Source organism: Daktulosphaira vitifoliae, unplaced genomic scaffold, assembly GCF_025091365.1.
Source record: "Daktulosphaira vitifoliae isolate Bord-2020 unplaced genomic scaffold, ASM2509136v1 Scaffold_4, whole genome shotgun sequence".
Taxonomy (NCBI): Eukaryota; Metazoa; Arthropoda; class Insecta; order Hemiptera; family Phylloxeridae; genus Daktulosphaira; species Daktulosphaira vitifoliae.
This window is the reverse complement of record NW_026099575.1, coordinates 4957774-4975748: the sequence shown is the minus strand read 5'-3', so window position 1 is coordinate 4975748 and position 17975 is coordinate 4957774. Positions and strand designations below refer to the sequence as shown.

The 17975-nt window shown below is 29.5% G+C and overlaps 1 protein-coding gene across 9 annotated transcripts in view; it reads left to right on the top strand.

Moving 5' to 3' along the window:
* LOC126906136 (disintegrin and metalloproteinase domain-containing protein 11) overlaps positions 1 to 17943 on the top strand; it is a 178265-nt gene extending 160322 nt beyond the window's left edge. For 4 of the 9 annotated variants that reach the window (XM_050686446.1, XM_050686443.1, XM_050686444.1 and 1 more), the window contains 17 exons: positions 250 to 413; positions 507 to 683; positions 1825 to 2023; positions 4324 to 4444; positions 4671 to 4787; positions 5370 to 5433; positions 5821 to 5910; positions 5992 to 6175; positions 9692 to 9833; positions 10915 to 11079; positions 12253 to 12330; positions 12718 to 12785; positions 12870 to 13121; positions 13185 to 13283; positions 13372 to 13555; positions 14283 to 14410; positions 15243 to 17943. In XM_050686446.1, the coding sequence (XP_050542403.1) occupies positions 250 to 413; positions 507 to 683; positions 1825 to 2023; positions 4324 to 4444; positions 4671 to 4787; positions 5370 to 5433; positions 5821 to 5910; positions 5992 to 6175; positions 9692 to 9833; positions 10915 to 11079; positions 12253 to 12330; positions 12718 to 12785; positions 12870 to 13121; positions 13185 to 13283; positions 13372 to 13555; positions 14283 to 14410; positions 15243 to 15538 (2528 nt within the window). In that variant the 3' untranslated portion in view covers positions 15539 to 17943. Of the gene's footprint in view, positions 1 to 249; positions 414 to 506; positions 684 to 1824; positions 2024 to 4323; positions 4445 to 4670; positions 4788 to 5369; positions 5434 to 5820; positions 5911 to 5991; positions 6176 to 9130; positions 9234 to 9691; positions 9834 to 10914; positions 11080 to 12252; positions 12331 to 12717; positions 12786 to 12869; positions 13122 to 13184; positions 13284 to 13371; positions 13556 to 14282; positions 14484 to 15242 lie in introns of all 9 variants that reach the window. The other 5 variants (XM_050686442.1, XM_050686441.1, XM_050686448.1 and 2 more) reach the window with 3 other exon arrangements.
* Positions 17944 to 17975: the final 32 nt, after the last annotated feature.

The window sequence follows — 17975 nt, the reverse complement described above, 5'->3', positions numbered from 1 at the left end:
TGAAGATTTTATTAAATTTAATTAAATATCCTAGTGATATAATACTTAAATTTTATTCTATAAAAATAACTCGTCTGATGTGACGAAAATGTGCTTTGTAGTTTTTATTTTCTCAACAAGGAAAATGTGATTTGATAACATGTCCTTGTTGTATAAATAGTTATTTCTAAGAGTACTTATTTTAAAGTATGGAAACATTTTATTACTTAGGAAAACACTTATTGAATGTTATCAATAAATTTATTTCAGGAGAAGAGTGTAATTGCGTAGACTGGCACGGATGTATTATGCAACAATCCATTGTGGGCATGGAGAACATTCAGCCCTACAAGTTCAGCGACTGCAGCCTAAACGATTATATAAATGAATTCCGAGAAACGAGAAATATGTGCTTGCTCAATAAACCCAACGAGGTGAGTACTACCACTGCTAACGATTCTTATAGTATTGAACAAGCAACAAGTCGATTAGCTATACGCCTTACATTCTATTTTCTATGTCCACAGATCGCAAATTCGCAACACAAATGTGGGAACAATATAGTAGACGAGGACGAAGAATGCGATTGTGGTAGTTATGATAACTGCAGGGAGACCGATCGATGTTGCGATCCGACTACGTGCAAACTTTACAAAGAAGCCGAATGTTCGGAGTCTGGTAGCTGCTGTAACAAAGAATGCAAAGTAAATACAAAGTTGCTCTGTAATAAAGCCATCCCAAGCATAACCGATTAAAAAATTATAACTTTTTTCGCCGCAATTCAAATCAAATTCACCTCCAAAATAACGTCACGATAAAGGCACTTATCGACGCCTTAGTTCAATCTCCAAGAACTCTTTTGGAAATAACGATTTAACAAATATTGTTTATACATTTTAAACTATTGATTGAAATAATACTCAATGTACACAACCATTTGTTTGATTTATTTTCGCTTTTTAATCTACAGTCCTTGGAAAATAACAGTGTTGTAAAGTATTACTCGTTTACCAAAATTAAAACTGTGTAATGATATATATGAAGATAATTCATCTACTCGGTAATTTAAAATTAAATATTAAAATGTTTATATGATAAAACAATCAATAGCTTTTTTTTTATATAAAATGCACTTCGTTAAATTTTGTTGTGTAAAATCAATTTTGTATTTATCAAACAATTTTCCCAGACTCCGAGTAATTTTATTATTATTTTATATTTTAATTGACTTGACTACCAAATTAAGGTATGCATTTATTGTCAAAAATGTGTGAATGAAAAGGTTTTCTGAATCCCTTTTAATAACTATGTAACGTTGAAATTAATGAGCACGTCGAGTGTAATGTTACGGGCGTGTCATAAAAAAAAGGGTCGACGATTTAATTAAACCGTTCCAAATATATTGTTATTTAAAATACACTCATAAATATCCAATTATTGTTTTTTATTATTTGACATACAACAGAAACCTGAGATTATTTATGCTAAAAATGTATTTACCTTTTATTTAACCAAAATTAAATCAGCATTTTTAATTAAACATAATGAGTTCAAATGAAAACTCGAGTTTATAGTGTTATAGTGAATATTTTAAACTTTTTAAAGGCACACAACGGAAAATTTGTTCTATCTAAGATTTATGTAGTGTAAGTAATAAAACTATATTTTTCATGAAAAACATTTAACATAAAAGTTAATTTTAATTTTATGTAACATTTCAAAAAGAAAAAAAAATACATCCGGTTTTTTACGACAATAGTTAAGCGCGTGAATATGAATTTTAATACTGAATCCTTTAAATTTCATTTAGAATTTCAAAATAATTATTTTATATATTTTATGTAGCTAATGTCCAACGGCACCTTGTGCAGAGAAGCCATCAGTGTATGCGACTTACCCGAGTACTGCTCTGGCAATAGTGGAGAATGTCCGGATGACATGTTTGTGAAGAACGGCAAACCTTGTGGCAAGAACCACGCAGCTTATTGTTATATGGGCCAATGCCCCACACTGAACGAGCAGTGCGAACAAATCTGGGGATACGGTGAGTAGCGACACGCAGCCCGTTGAATTATTTAATCAAGTATTCGTCGTCAGCCTATGCCCTCCTCAGTCTGTCTGTCTCCCCTTCTTTCTGTAAACAACGGCATCATTAGTATAACCGCTGTTTTCCGGCACCACAATGTAACAACCCTAATCGCAGAGTCCGAAACTTTTCAGAGAACCCAAAATCAACTGCATTTCGATTCCACGCAACTTTCCAATGCACATATTATTATTGTTACACATATTGATTATTCTATTGATAACATGCGAGTTTAAACAATTTCTATGATAAATCAGTAAAACGCCTCTTTACTTTGTATCCGATTTTCTGTAACTACTTTCAACGACCAGGTATCGTTTCTAAACACATAAATCTTACACCATGTGCACATAAATCATATAACAATAAGTGAAGTGAAGCGATTATGTGCGAAAAGTAAATTAATAGTAGTTTGCGTGCCAGCATACCAATTTTCATGTACACGCAGCATGACAGTGCAAATACAATAGATAAGTGAAATTACTTGCTTTGGATACAACAACAACAAAAAAAAGTTTTATTTGCTCTTACTTAATGAGCCTTAAAAAAACTTAAATCCAATTATCAACTTAATATTGTATTTAAGTTTTGTTTTGAGTTACTATATGGAAACACAAATAGTATCTTATTTCTAAAATAACAATCAGTAAATACTTACGTTTTAATCTAATAAATACTTTTCTCGTTGTCATCGCCGGGCACGTTTCCAAAATTTAATGTAAGAGAGGTTTAAAGTGATTTTGTCTATTATCATGCTTTATTTTTTTTTCCTACAAAATCTATAATTGTTTTATAAAAATTTTGGGAATACATCCTTCCAGGCTTTATGAATCTCACTGGGTAAAAGCTTCAAACTTGCTATATTATCAAACAATTATCTTATTCTAACTAAATCGATAAAAGTTATATCTCTACCGTTAATGATTTTAATGCGTTCAATTAAAATACTTCCTATTAATACTTATCAAATTTTATTTTAATTGCAATACTTATAAATATAAAATTTTACAAACACGTGTTTCAAAAAAAAATTTTTGGGGCAGAGTTATTACTATAAACTTTTTATTATTAAAAAGTACTATTAGGCAACAACATTTCTTGATTTATCTTCTAATTTATAACACATGTCAGAGTATCATGCTTGAAAAAGCTTGAGGTTAATTTTTAACTCATATCAGAGTGATTTTTTTCAACGTTAATGAGACGCTCTGTTAAATAAAAAATTCCATCAAGAAAATTTTAACATTTTTCAAGTATTACTCAATATTACCTGCATGTTCTCATAATTAAAATTTTTATTCCTATTGCAACAATAATAGTTAATGAAGAAAATTTATAGAATTGAATATTTTAATTTATTATAACTTATAAACTAATTTTTGGACTGCATACATAAAAAAACATTAGATTGAATAAAAAATAACAAAATTAATTTAACATATAATTGACTCGTATTTTAGTAATTAACGGCTTATTAATCTTTAACTAAAATCATTATTTGTGTTTTAATCATTAGATACTATATTACTCAATTATATGAACATATATATGGCATATTTAACCTAACTAACAACGCTTATATTTTTTCAAAAGAACTTATTTTTGCAAAATAACTATTACTTAGATAATTTTAATGGGTAATAACATAATGCCATTGAAATTAATATTGTATATATTCTGTACACAAATAAGTCCTAAGCTCAATATTTTTAAATAGTAACTAGTGTGATAGATCAAATGGATCCTTTTCTTATTTTACGATTTTGGGAAAGAACTTGTAATTGAATTCTAATTATTATTATTTACTAGATTTTATTCCCACGTATTATTGCTGTACATATATATATATATATTATTTTTTCTATTACATATAGTTGAAAAAAAACTTTCATTTCGAATCACAAATTGAAAAAGTTTGAGAGAATATTTTTCAATAGAACTTTTTATATGCATGTTGTATATTTACATGAGCTTAGATACTAAATAAAATCATATTATTTTTAATCTTATTTTCAACAAGTTTTTACTCTTTTTCAAAAATTTAAATATATTCATGTAAGTGTAGCTTAATAGATTATTTTAATAAAAAATTATCAAAAAAACTGTCGGAAAAATATGAAGCACTCTGCAACTATAATGTGAAAATCTTCCATTGAAATTCAACTGAAATTATTTGATATAGTTATAGTTTAATTCTTACTATCGATTTCAAATTAAATCATTTAAATAATGTGTTATGAATTAATTTATTTTCGCAGATGGGATATCATCGGAAAAACAGTGTTATGAAGAATTTAACACCCAAGGAACTATGAGCGGACATTGTGGCATTTTGACTGATGAGATGGATATTGAAACGTATCTCAAATGTGATGAAAAGTAAGAAAATAAATTAAGAATACCAAAAAATTAAAATTAAAAAAATGTAAAAGAAATTTATTTATTTATTTTTTTTATCTAATTAATGTTCTTTAATTTAATCTTACATTTTACCTTATAATACTTAATAGAAAAAATTATAGTTTGTATAATAAATTGTCAAGATTAATTTTTTTTTTTTTAATTAATCTATTATTTCATAACATGACCTGAATTTATTTTTTAGAAACGTTCAGTGCGGTTCACTTCAATGCCAAAAGGGTAGCAGGTATCCTCAAAGTGGACTCACGCACAGTCATACGGAAACTTTTATTACCTTACACAACAAAAATTACGAGTGCAAGTAAGTGTTTTTATTGATATTTTTGTAGCAATGGTTATCATATTAATTTATTAAAAAATTAGAGAGGATAAATAAAACAGCTAATGTTACAATAGCTAAGAATCTAGATAAACGCAGGGTAGAGTAAAATCACAATTTGTGTGGCTATTGTACCCGCAATGCGGTAGTAATTCTAAACAAGTATACATTTTTCGGGTTAAACGTAAACCCAACTTCTGCTAAGTTTTAATTGCAGTTTAACCGCTCATCTAAGTGCTCATTAGAAGTTTTGTGTGGATATCTGACATTGGAATTTTTAGTTTTCACTAGACGTCATGCCTCAGTCCTTATTTCAAGTTGCTCAAATTTACCACTTAAAATAATTACTGTTAGTATTTGTCAGTCTTGACTCTCCAAAAGAGTTTTGCAAAATTTAGTTCTTAATAAAATATGCAAAATAAATAAAATTTAAATGTTTGACTAATTATAATAATAAATAATAAATTATCATAATGTCTAATTATTTTAGTTTTCAAATAGGTAAAAAACAAAATTTTCAATCAAATATTTAATATTAAATTCCTATTTAAATTTATTTTTCAGATCAACAACTGGTTCTAAAAAATACAGTTTGGTTCAAGATGGTACTCGATGTGGTGAAAATATGGTAAGTAATAAAACCTTAAAACAATTTTAATAATTGTTTTTATAATAATTTCAAACTTTTCGAATATAACTTTTTTAATTTAGTGCTATGAATATATATATTTTTGTTTATAATATTTATGTCATAGATCCTTATAACTTTATAGTTAATTATTAAATTTAATATTGATGTCCGAAAAACACAAAATATAATTTTTTTTTTAGAAATTATATTTCTAACTTAGAGTAACAAAGTTATTTAAATTTGCAATGCTTATCAACTATGACTGTATAGGAGTATTTTAGATTATACAGGTTACTAAAATAAAAAATTTTATTCCGAGTAAAAAAATAAATCATCAATTTGGTATCACAATAAACAATTATAGATTAAAATTACAATTTTCAGATTTGTATCAATCAAACATGCACACGTCTATTTGTAGAAATTGGTAAATGTCCCAGCAACCACAACAATTTAGAATGCTCCTCACATGGAGTAAGTATATATATTAAAAAATACATTTTAATACTTATCCTAAATTGGAATATTACAAATAATAATTTATTATTTTCACAGATTTGCTCAAACATAGATCAATGTTTCTGTGATAGCGGTTGGACAGGAATTGACTGTTCATTAAAAATAGAAATATATTCTTCTTCTCCTATCGACTCTGGGGCGCAAACCTTGTCACCCGAAGATGCTAAAAAAGCCATGAGTGATTTGGAGAAGAAAATGATAATGAAAGAAACCCCATACGGTAAGAAACTTTGATATCCTTATGAAGTAGTTTTCAATTAATAAAAAAACTAAATAATAATTTAATTGAACCAAACAAATTATTTTATATAGTGCGCAAAACCTTTAGTTAGGTATAGAAATAATTTACCTACTTTCTTGTCTACTCGAATAATAATATTATTTTATCATAGTAGACAAAAGTTTAAAATCTTAAAAATTGTCCATTTCGAGCAATAATAATAATTTATTTACTGTCATCGTACATTTATTATTAAAATCAGAGTAGATTCCTTGAAGAAGAGAGGTAAAACACATCGATATACACAAATAAAACAGTAACTTACGTTAATACTTCAGAATATTTAAAAATTTATATTTTTTATAATTCTATCTATATTTTTATCAATTTTCTAAAATGTTTATTTATAACACAAATCGAAGCATTTATATTGCAAATATAAATCTATAATATAAATTGAATTTAGAAGTCTAAAACCACATTGAAAATTTCTAACAATTTTTAGTAACCGCCATTTTATTCGTTGTACATGTTATTTCTATCCTTTACTAACACTTTACGCAAACTTAACGGTATATCTAAAGATTTTTTTTCTTTGAACAATTATTATTTCGTTAATAACCTAAAATAGCTTATCATTTTTGAAACCGTAAAAATCGAACTGTTCAGTTCATAATTTGTTTAAATTACTAAATATTTGATATTTATTTACCTAAATAACATATTTAAAAACAAATTTCAGTACTTTAAAAACGTTAGGCATTTTATTGGTTTTTTTTTCGACAAGAATACTTCTGGCTCGTTCTTATAATGTTCCTTTCATCTCCCTTTTTTCTTATACTTTGAAAACCTTAGATTTTTACACTTATACCATTCAAAAGTACTCAACCGTACATTGAAACATTTTCGATCAACCTTGTTTACCACGCATCAAAATTTAGAATAAAGAAATACTATATATTTTGAACAATAGTAGTGGTTATATAAATTTATATACGACTTATACAAAATACATAACGAAATGTTTCAACTATTTATAGCGAAGAACTTAAGAACAGAGCGCGTCCACCGATACGTAATACCTAACCAGCTCTCAATTATGTACATTAAGTACTATAATATACGTTTCCCTGGTTTTATTGCTTTTGGGTTTACAATTTTCCGGATGTTTTCCATTGAAATTTCCTCTTCTTTATCTACGAATAGTTATTACCTATTGTATGTATCATAACGACAGAGGATAAATAATAACTATATTATAGGGTTTTCAACGATGACCACCAGCCAACAAAGAGGGTACTTGAAATTTTCAAATGTCATGTCGTTCGACCAAATTTTATACGATTTCTGATTACAATTAGCACAAACATTTTTTATCTAGCGGTTTTAATAAACGTGCAGTTAAATTTCCAAACGCGTCCACCTATTTGTTCTCGCTCTTATACATATTTTACATACTTCCAAGGAGATATATATACACCACTAAAATGGTGCAAAACAGACCTCATTATTTTTAATAGTAAGGATTTGGTCGAGTTTGCCAAACGGTTTTCGTGGAAAGGGAAAAGCCCTTGGCTTTACGCCCAACTTTGTACTGACGCCAAGTTGTGTCCTCGAACCCTGGAATTTCAGCCGTCCAATATAACAAATTAGTTTACTTACACTGCGAATTAATTTGTTCTTGATTAACGACCTCCTGCCTACCTTTTCTTGAATGTTCTCATACCTTAAACGTTCATACAGAACATTGTTAGAGTGGCGAACTTACATGTCTGTTTGTCAGCAGACAAAATTTACTGAACTACATAAAATTAACATATAAAAATATATCAGTATATAGCTAAGTGTATGTAAACAGCGTGAATTAAATAAAAATCAATAATGCCCGGCAAAGCGTTTTCCATGGAAAGCCTACGCGCTTTACTTAGGCGGGGTTGAAAAATTTGATTAAAAATTAGAAAGAGAGTTTGAAAAACATTTTTGTTTGCGGATTTAACGTCTTACCGGATTATCTATGGAAGTACTCGCTGACTGTGTAATGGAGAGGTAAAATACATTGGCAAAAACAACAGTTTAAAACAATTTCGTCAGCTATACAATTAAATTAAAATCCTCAAACAAAGCCCCCCTACAAAAAAAGATTCACTACCTTTCGCCAGCTGGATATCTTTAATGTAATTTTCATCAAATATAGTCTTTAGAGTCAGCATACATTATATACACTTTTCTACATACGTTCAAACTATTGATCGTGTTTGTCCTATTCATTTGTACTGTTACTGCATTCGCGATTAAAATACATTTTTAAATCCTTTCTCGTTATTTACACAAGAAGGTCTTTTGACCGTCTATTAATATCCGCATTCGATTCCGCGCGAATCAGTCCACCTTCACACTTCACAGTCGACAACAACCCGTGGACTTTGAGCCATAAACAAATGTAAAACAAACTTTATCCGGACGTCGGTTTCCGGTCTAAAGCGCCGCAAAGAACACTACCGGATCCCGTACATAAACTCGTTCAAAACAGATCCGGAAACGACGCCGCTCTCGTTTGGACTCCAAAAAGAAAATTAAAGTACATAAATCTTCCAGGCGAATAAATTAGTAAACCGAACGAGTTGATGTCTACACGTGATTTTCTTTAACGGAATAATTGTACGGGCAAACAATATACGTTTCGCAAGTTGTACATCAAGAGGTGTCCTGGACAGTTTTTTAACAGAACAAAGTGCTAAAACGCCCATCACACACAACTTGGACGACTTTACTGTACCTAACTTTTAAGTTGTTATGATTTCTATGAATATTTTAAACCTACGCTTTATGTTTTTCTCTGGCTATTTTTGGCTTATACTTAAATAGTTTATTTAAACACGTGTTTTTTTTTTTTTTTTTTTAATTCTTGTTGCAAACTTGTTAACCATAAAAACTATTCAAATGAATAATTTCCAGAAGCCCAATCGGAACATATCAGCACATTAGGAATGGTCGTGATATTATCGTTCGCAGTAAAGTTCGTGTTCATAAGTTTCGCTTGTCTAGCCATATGCTACAGGTAGAGCGATATTGTTTCGAAAGGGAAACATCAAGTGTGAACAATATGGGTTTCGTGTATTTTTATTTGTTTATTATTATTTGTTTCACAGTTAATTTAATTTTGTTTTGAGTTTGAGTTGTGAACATTTGGTGTTTGATTTGTTTATTTTGTTTGTTTCGAGCACGCACCGTGATGATACTTACATAATTTCACCGACATTACGATGCGCCTTAAAACGATAAGCCGATTTTTTGTGATCGACCAAACGCGCTCTTTGTTAGACAATTGCCGCTCCTCACGAGCGTAAAAAACAGTGTCAGGGCAAATAACGTAGAAGGGGTGGTCCGCGTAGGGAAATGAACAAAAATAACCAATCATGCGACGCTTAAGTTTATTTTTATGTGTTTTTCATTTTGTGCATGGTGGAAATTCATCTTCACCTCGCCTGTACGGAACGCTACATTGCCGTTCATTAGTAAATGCTCACAGCACCAACACGGGTGTCTTGGTAATGATACTCATGACCGCGGTCGGAGTGGTGTTTATGATTTTCACGTGTTCCGCTTTGTGCTATCGCCACGTGGTTGTGTACAAAATGAATCCGTGTTTTTGCTTCAGGTTAGTCAAAAGATCACATTATGTATTAGATGTCACGACAATAGAAAACCGCATTAACAGCCGGTCAATTGTAATAGAAGCACGAACAAATCGATTATCTTGAAATATTTTAACTCGTAGAACTAATTAATGATATTTTTCAATTAAACATATTTATAATAGTACTTTTTCCAAACAAACCATAATGCGCAGGCCGTACATTATTTAATAAAACATTGAGTTGAACACTTTCAAAATCTCATACCATAAGCATGTTTTAATGTCGTTTCTCAATATAGACGGTTCAGGCGAGGTTCCATTTTACATGTAACCAACTTACTTTATCCTCGTTTCAAATAAAAATGTTAACTTTACAATCTTGTTTAAGTAGTAGTTTTCTTTTTTATGCGTGAGCTTTTATACTAAATCGTCAAATTATAAATAATGAAGCCTGAATCGATGAGTTAGTTAATGTGTTCAATCAAATCTAATTTTTGCATTTAATTTCGCTAGACACAAATGGCAAATTATTAAACATACGCTATTGCAATATTTTCTACGCTTGTGATTATAACTACTTAAAAGTTTAATTCAATAATATCAATGTAATGATTTTCAAGTAAAAGTAGAAAATGTTTTTAGATAACTTTAGAAAATTATTAAAAAAAAAAAAAAATAGTAAATCTTAAAATAATAATTCTTAGTCTATTAAATTAACTAAAACTCTTTATTGGTAGCATAATTAATCAGTATAAGGTTTAGCATCGTTAAAAAATTCGGTTGTTTTACAAATAAATTATTCTCATAGTTTAAATAAGTTGGTCCACAACGCCTTAAAAAATTAATCGCGATATTAATTTTAAACTGCTTGTTTCATAAAATAGTTTTAATATTATTCGTTGTACTTAATTAGTAGTTAGTGGTTTTTAGTATGATGTAGAAAGTTACGCATGTTTTCTCTATTTATATTTCTTTATAAATTAGCCGTCAGATAAATATCAACTTTATAAATTGTATTTAGAGTTTGTCTTTGCCTTCTCTATTGTGGAAAACATTAATTTAAAAATTTATTAATAAGTATTTGTTGAAAACAATTATTCAGGAGAGGTGGTGAAAAACCTGGAACTGACAAGCAGAAACCTTCGACCAGCACAACACCTATATCTAAGCCGTCCAGATTCGATGCACCTTCCGAGGAGTCAGTCGAAGAAATGCCAATGGTTAACATGAATAGAATGACGAAATATGGAAACCAATCCCCTTATAAGTAAATCCATTTCATTCAAATAATTTTTATTTGACAATAAAAACCGAAAAATATGAAAATGGATGTACAACTCATATAATTATGTGATATCCAGAATGTCCCATCAGGTTCTGACATCTTTAAAACTTGTGAACAATTTTTTTTAATGATTTTTTAAACTTTTACCAAAACTACAGCTAATAAAAAATTTCCTAAAAATGATCAAGTCATAATATAAAATATAATCAAAGAAATACCCCAAACTGAATATGTTTAATCTATTAGTAAATTGTTTGGATCTAAAAACATCATTTTAACCTCGCCCTTATCCAATAACAGATTCTGTAAATATTTATCAAATAAAACAATTGTTGACAAAATTTTATCAAAACACTCATCTGTCACCATTAATGGTCAAATAATAACTATCCAAATAAATGTTTGAATAGCCCTTTTAATAAATATATAGAACTCCAAAAAGAATTATCAAACAAAATAAAGTAAAACTATTGTATCTGACAATATACCTTATATATTCCTCTATGATCTACCAAAAATTAGCTTTAATATATTTATTACATATATTAACATAATTCAAATATTAAAAACATAATTTTCCAAATGATTGGCACAAAGCAATAATCATTCTTATACCAAAACCGAACTAAAACAAATTCGATTTTTCAATTAGAATGCAATTTTTTGAAGAAAATAATAATAAAAACAATGTAATTTCATATTTAAAACAAACCAACCAGCTTAAATTATTGTGAATCATAAATATACACGTTTTTTCCCTTTTTTTTTTTTAATGTATTGTAAGCCTTAGATTATTTTGTAAAAATGTGTATATAATCTGTAAATATTTAGGCTAATAAACAAGGTTACCACACCTATATTAAAAATTAAAAAAAATAAAAAATATGCTTTGAAAACTATAAAAATTTTAGAAAAAAAATAAGAAAATATTTACTGGATTAAAAGTTATTAAAGATACCTGATGAAACACCTTTATAATAATTCTGAGTTTTACTTTGATAATATTTTTAGCTACTATTCATATTATTAATAAATTAGAATTTAATATAAATTTTATAATTAAAAAATCTTCAAAATTGAAATAAACGAACTGACTCTTTTTAATTAGAGAATGTTTTTTTTCTACTTAAAATTAATTTTTTCATTTAATTTCAGTCGTTCAGAAACAGGATCTCACAAAATGCTATTTCATTCTAATAATCATTTGTCGCCGAGCACTTCCGGCATTTCAATGTAAGTAGTGAATTATATAACAATGTTTTCAAGTCACTGAATTACTTTGGTGTGTAACAGACTTAACGTGTGTAAATAGTTGAATAATTTTAAAATCTTAAACTAAGATTTAATGTGAAAATACTCGCGATGAAATATTTCTACTAAATAAATTAGCAAAATTAGGCAACATAATATGTTTTTGTATTTGAAATTTTAAAAGATTTTGAAAATTATATTTAAAATATTAAGATTTATTCGGAAATAATTTAACTTGCCTGAATTTTTATTTAGCGACTGATAAAGTTATAGTGCATTGCTAGTTTTCGATAATTACTAATCATGCTTTATTAACTCAAAAATAATAATAAAATGACACATGATGATTTGATAATTAATTTTGTTTAGGGAACACAAATCTCATAATTTATCTAGATTAGGTTTATGTTCCAATGATGAAGATGACAACGTTCAAGGTAAAATATTTATCATTTTCCATTTGTTACTTTCATAGAACTACTTTATAAATCTTTTAATGGTTATGTTTTAATCTATTTAAGATGCTCTTCATATGGATGGTCGTGGAAGTAGCTGTGGTATACCTCCTGGCTCTGTAAGCATTTCCGACATGGAACGAAAGATAAAATCCTTAGATGGATACCACGGTGACCTTTTAGAAAAACTCCGAACTGCTGCACACAGGTCAGGTGCAAGATCAAGCAGTGAAGATTTATTGTGGCGCACGCTAACCGAAACGGCCGAATCTGCCTATAATCGAATAGCTGCCAGCCAGGAAAGATTAGGCGAAGACAGTGAGTGCACTTGGAATTGTCAAATCGTTATGGAATTATTAAAAAGTCAACTGTATTTTTCAGGACACGGTCTCCCCCAGAGTCACACAGTGCTATCCGAATCTGGAGCACCCGCTTGTCATCGACACCCCTACAGGAGATCAAGCAGACGATCCGAAATCGGTAATAATATTTTTTACGCAACGTACATTTTGTACAATTCATTGCTCGTTGTATTTTATAAATTTGTAAATTATTGACGAAAATGCAGGACCGGAAGACGACGATGACACCAATAAAGAAATGACGTCGTCAACGATTCGTATTCGAAATCTCGAAGATCTCTTCAAACAGATTCAAGAGCACACTGTTAGACACAGTCCTTCCGGGTCAGATGACAATCGGATGTCCGAACCAGAAGTAGACAGGCATTTCAGGCACGATTCGCATAACGGGTAAATTTATTAGGTTTATTGTTCTCGACATATTGCATTATTAATTATAGTGCAACTATTATCACGACAACACATAAACTACTGGTACGAATGCCCGGAGTGTGTTGAGAACTCTTGTATGTCTCTTTGTTTGCAGAAACTTTGGTTGGCAAATAGTTACACACTACAAGTAAGACGCTCAGACGAACATCGCCCACGCCCCAACTTCTTAACTCTGTCGATTCACCCGTCAAACTTGTCAACCGCTGGCGGGCCGCCAACTAATGGCATGATAGGACCTATTACAATTACTCATCTGAGTAAATCGTCAAAAATCTATAGCCGTTCCTTAATGTCGAACTAAAATCTGAATTTATACACAAATTATTAATACTAAAACTTTTTAATGAATCCGTACAATATATTACCGTATTTTGATTTTCGTTTACGTTTTAAAAAAGTCAATTCACTCCAACTGTTAACTACGTATTATTAACGCTTCTGGAAGACATTTCTTGATCGGTACACGACCATAATATCGAAAATGAAATAAAGATGTTTTGTTACCTAAATCCGTCTAATCTCGATTACTTTTTTCGTGAGGTAAAAAAGCTAATTATATAGTTGATTAGCTTGCTCTGAAAAATGTCTATTCGTGCATTTGAGTTGCATCGGATAATTATTTGCTTATTATATCGAATATTGGATGACATTTTTTATCACATTTTTTATATATATATATATATAGATGCGAAGAACCCAGATTTGTGAGAGGCTGGTATCGACCGGCCAGTAGGGCGACCAGTGGTTCAGCATCGCCTTACCTCCAGTCAGCCGCTCGAATGGCCACTGCGGCCACCGTTCACGCGACAACAGGTGAGGAAAGCATCTATGAAACGGCCGACCACCCACCCTGTCGGAACGTGTGTAATGCCCCCGACAGTGAAAGGTACGCACCAAATGCACCAAAACCCGTCGCTATTTTTACTAATTAGTTGTCGCAAACATAACGTAGTAAACCCTTTTTTTTTACCAAGACACGACTTTTGATTAAGAACAAGTGCAAACGTAATAGTGGATATTTCCCCTTGATAAACTTGAACCAAACGACGATAGGTCATTTGTTATTAAGAAAATTGTGTTGAATATGATTAGATGGCTTCATTAACCGTTGAATGCCGTATAGTTTAGAAAAAGTATTACAACCAATTTTATAGTAATAATATTAGATTGAAATAATCTCGGTTTGGGGTAATATACTTAAAAAAAAATACAACCTTCAACCATATAAAATTTCGTGACTCACACTATTACTATAATTATTTCGCTTAAACTTTTATAAACACACAACGTGAAATCCAAGTTTATATTAAACAAAGAGCAGTTTTTCAAATGTATCGCGTCGAATAACGGCACAATACATTGTTTGAACTCAAACTTTGATTCTTATAGAACGGCCCTATTTTTTATGATTATTATTTTATTGGATATACGTTAAGTTGTACTTAAACAAACTTGCACGTACAAAAACCACTTGAAATTTAAAGTTATGGGCCGAACAAGTTTTACCGTTTTTATTTTACTATTGCTATTGGGTGTACTGTTATTGTAGAATAAAAATAGATGGTAAATTGCTATTCGGATCGCTTTGGACCGCCAATAACAATGATATTAACGGTAATGCCTTTTTTTGAATTTGTTTGTGAAGCTCATCGACCAATAGCGCGATCGGCTAGCCTGGACATGCCGGTGGCCGCGGATGATGGCGTCCAGCAGTCGGCAACAGTAGCAAAGGCAGCGATGAGGACGTGCAACAGCGCTAGGAGCAGCCAACGGACGCATTGCAGCCCGTCGTCCGCCAGACGTCAGCGAAGAAACGACACAGCCAACTGCAACAAAGACACCACCTGCGCTGCCACCACGGCAATCACTGGTATTGCCGCCATCACCGCCAACGGACTATCCACTCTGCTCAACAACCAGTTTCCTGAATACAACCATTGACGTATATTAACTTCCCCCTAGATGCCGTTTTTTTTTTTTTTTTTACCTTCTCGCCCGATTTTTAATCACAAGACAATATTAAAAACCAGCTCTTCCACCGTACAAATAAATAGTATTCATGTAATGTACATAGTTTTAATGGTTATGTCGTTCAATGAAAAATACTTTTGTCATTAAATTTATTTTCGGAAAAAAATAGCGCAATTATTAAAACACTCATCCGATGGATGTTATACTTACTAATCGGACCCGCGATTTTTATTGTTTTACAGTAAACATAACGGTCACAAAAGCGATCGATATTTTAGGACGAATTTCATATAAATATTTGTTTTTTGCTAAGATTTATGCCAGTGAGAAAATTTAACGACAGTTTAGACATTTAATTTATGCTTTTAAAGATGATAACTATTCATTTATTCTTCTTAAGGTAACTATTTTAAGTGGCAATAAAAAAATTGTGCCAACGTTTAATAAATGTAATACGAAAATCAATAATTAGCATGTTAAACGAATAATAATAATTTTAGTTTCATTTACATTTTTTTTCAGCTTTAATTTAACATCCTTTTACTCTTAACATAAGTAGTTAGAACACCGAATCGTTTTAATCAACCATATTTTTAGTATTGGACGTTTTTGGATGAGTTTCGAAGTTCAAAAAACCCATTGCCAGTTCAGGCAACACTCCAACGTCAAAAACCATTATACGGGTAAAACAGATATATTATGAAAAATAATTTAATGCTGTTACTGAATACTTTAGGAATAACGTTATACATGAATAGGTCCACGTGCAATAAGTATACAATTTAAAGTTATTGTTGAAATTTAATTTCCGTGTACATATTTTACCAGGGTTATTTTTTATGTAATTAATTCATATACAATTTAGATTAATAATTTAAAATAATACGTACCTAAATCTAATTTTTTACTTTAAGAACGTACTAACAAATCTTCAATTCATTTTTAGGTATGTTCCTACTGCCAATTTAATTGTTTTTTAATAGTACTACATGTAGAAAATTTAATAATTAATAACTACTGTTTAGCGTCTATTGCACTTTTAATTTATTTTTATTATACTTGCAAATGATAACGATAAAAACGGTCTCCGTTTCTCGCGATATGATGCCAACCGTAATTTTAAATGTTCTATTGTCCACCAGTACCTTTGCCGACCATTTGTTTATTACTAAAGTTGTAATTATTACTATATAATATAGTAAATAATTGTTAATTATTGTACATATACTCGATAAGCCATATGTACCTACATAATAAAAAAGACGATTCTAAATTTGAAATAACTATTATATTAAAATACATTTAGTTGTATATTGTGGTTATATTTGTTATATTATTATTATTATTATTAATACAATTGTTTTAAATCCATTATATTATGTCCAATATTGTGCGTTCAAAATGGTTTTAAGTATTGCGTATACACACCAATGTTAAATCTTATTTTTCGAACTCTAACAAATGTTTAACAAAACCCATCATTTAAATATTTTTTACACAAGTGTTTATGAGCACTCATAGTCCATGTATAATAATATAAGTAATCATTGCTCCTCAAAAAACAATTTGTTTTACTAATACATTAGAATTGTACTCATTTGTATCAAAACAGTAACTACTAAAAATCCTCATTTTATATAATTTTAAAAACTCTCATTTAAGTCATTTACAGCATATAAAAATAGAACATTTAGTATATTTAATAAAAAAATTGAAAAATTTATATTATTCCATTATTTTACATAGTTATATTAGTTATTTGAAATTAAAATCTGAACAACTTCAAATTCTATAGAATTGACTACAAAAGAAAATAACTAAAAGCCCCTATATGAACATTCGGCTTAAAAATAATTTATTTAGTCAACCAATTAGTTACTCAATCTAATTAATTATAGAATGTTATAAGTATATTCGTTCTTTTATTTATTTTTATATTTATAACATGTACATTTGTGTTCATTATAATTTAAAAACGGTTTATTGTTGTTCATAATTGTTTGTAAAAATTATATATTTGTGTTGGATTAATACAAATATAATGTTTGATTGTTGCACTCGTAGATTTGTGCAGGGTATTTAAAAATGAATCAGAAATAAGAGAATTAAACAAATTGTGCGTCTTTGATGTTTTTGCTTAAGTAAAAGTGATTAATTTTTTATCAAATGCTAAGCTAAACAGACCCGTAGTGTAGTGGCTTTTAAACAACTTTTAACTAACAATTAAGAAGTTTCCGTTAAGTTAGTGTTATTTTTGCTTCTTTATCATTCTGCCTGCAAAGGTTTGATTACCAAAAACAAAACTTATTAAAATACTATCTACGAGTAATAATAGTAATTTATATAATTTAAAATTGTTTGTATATAAAATTTGTAAAATATTATATTTGTTTTTTTTTTTTTTTTT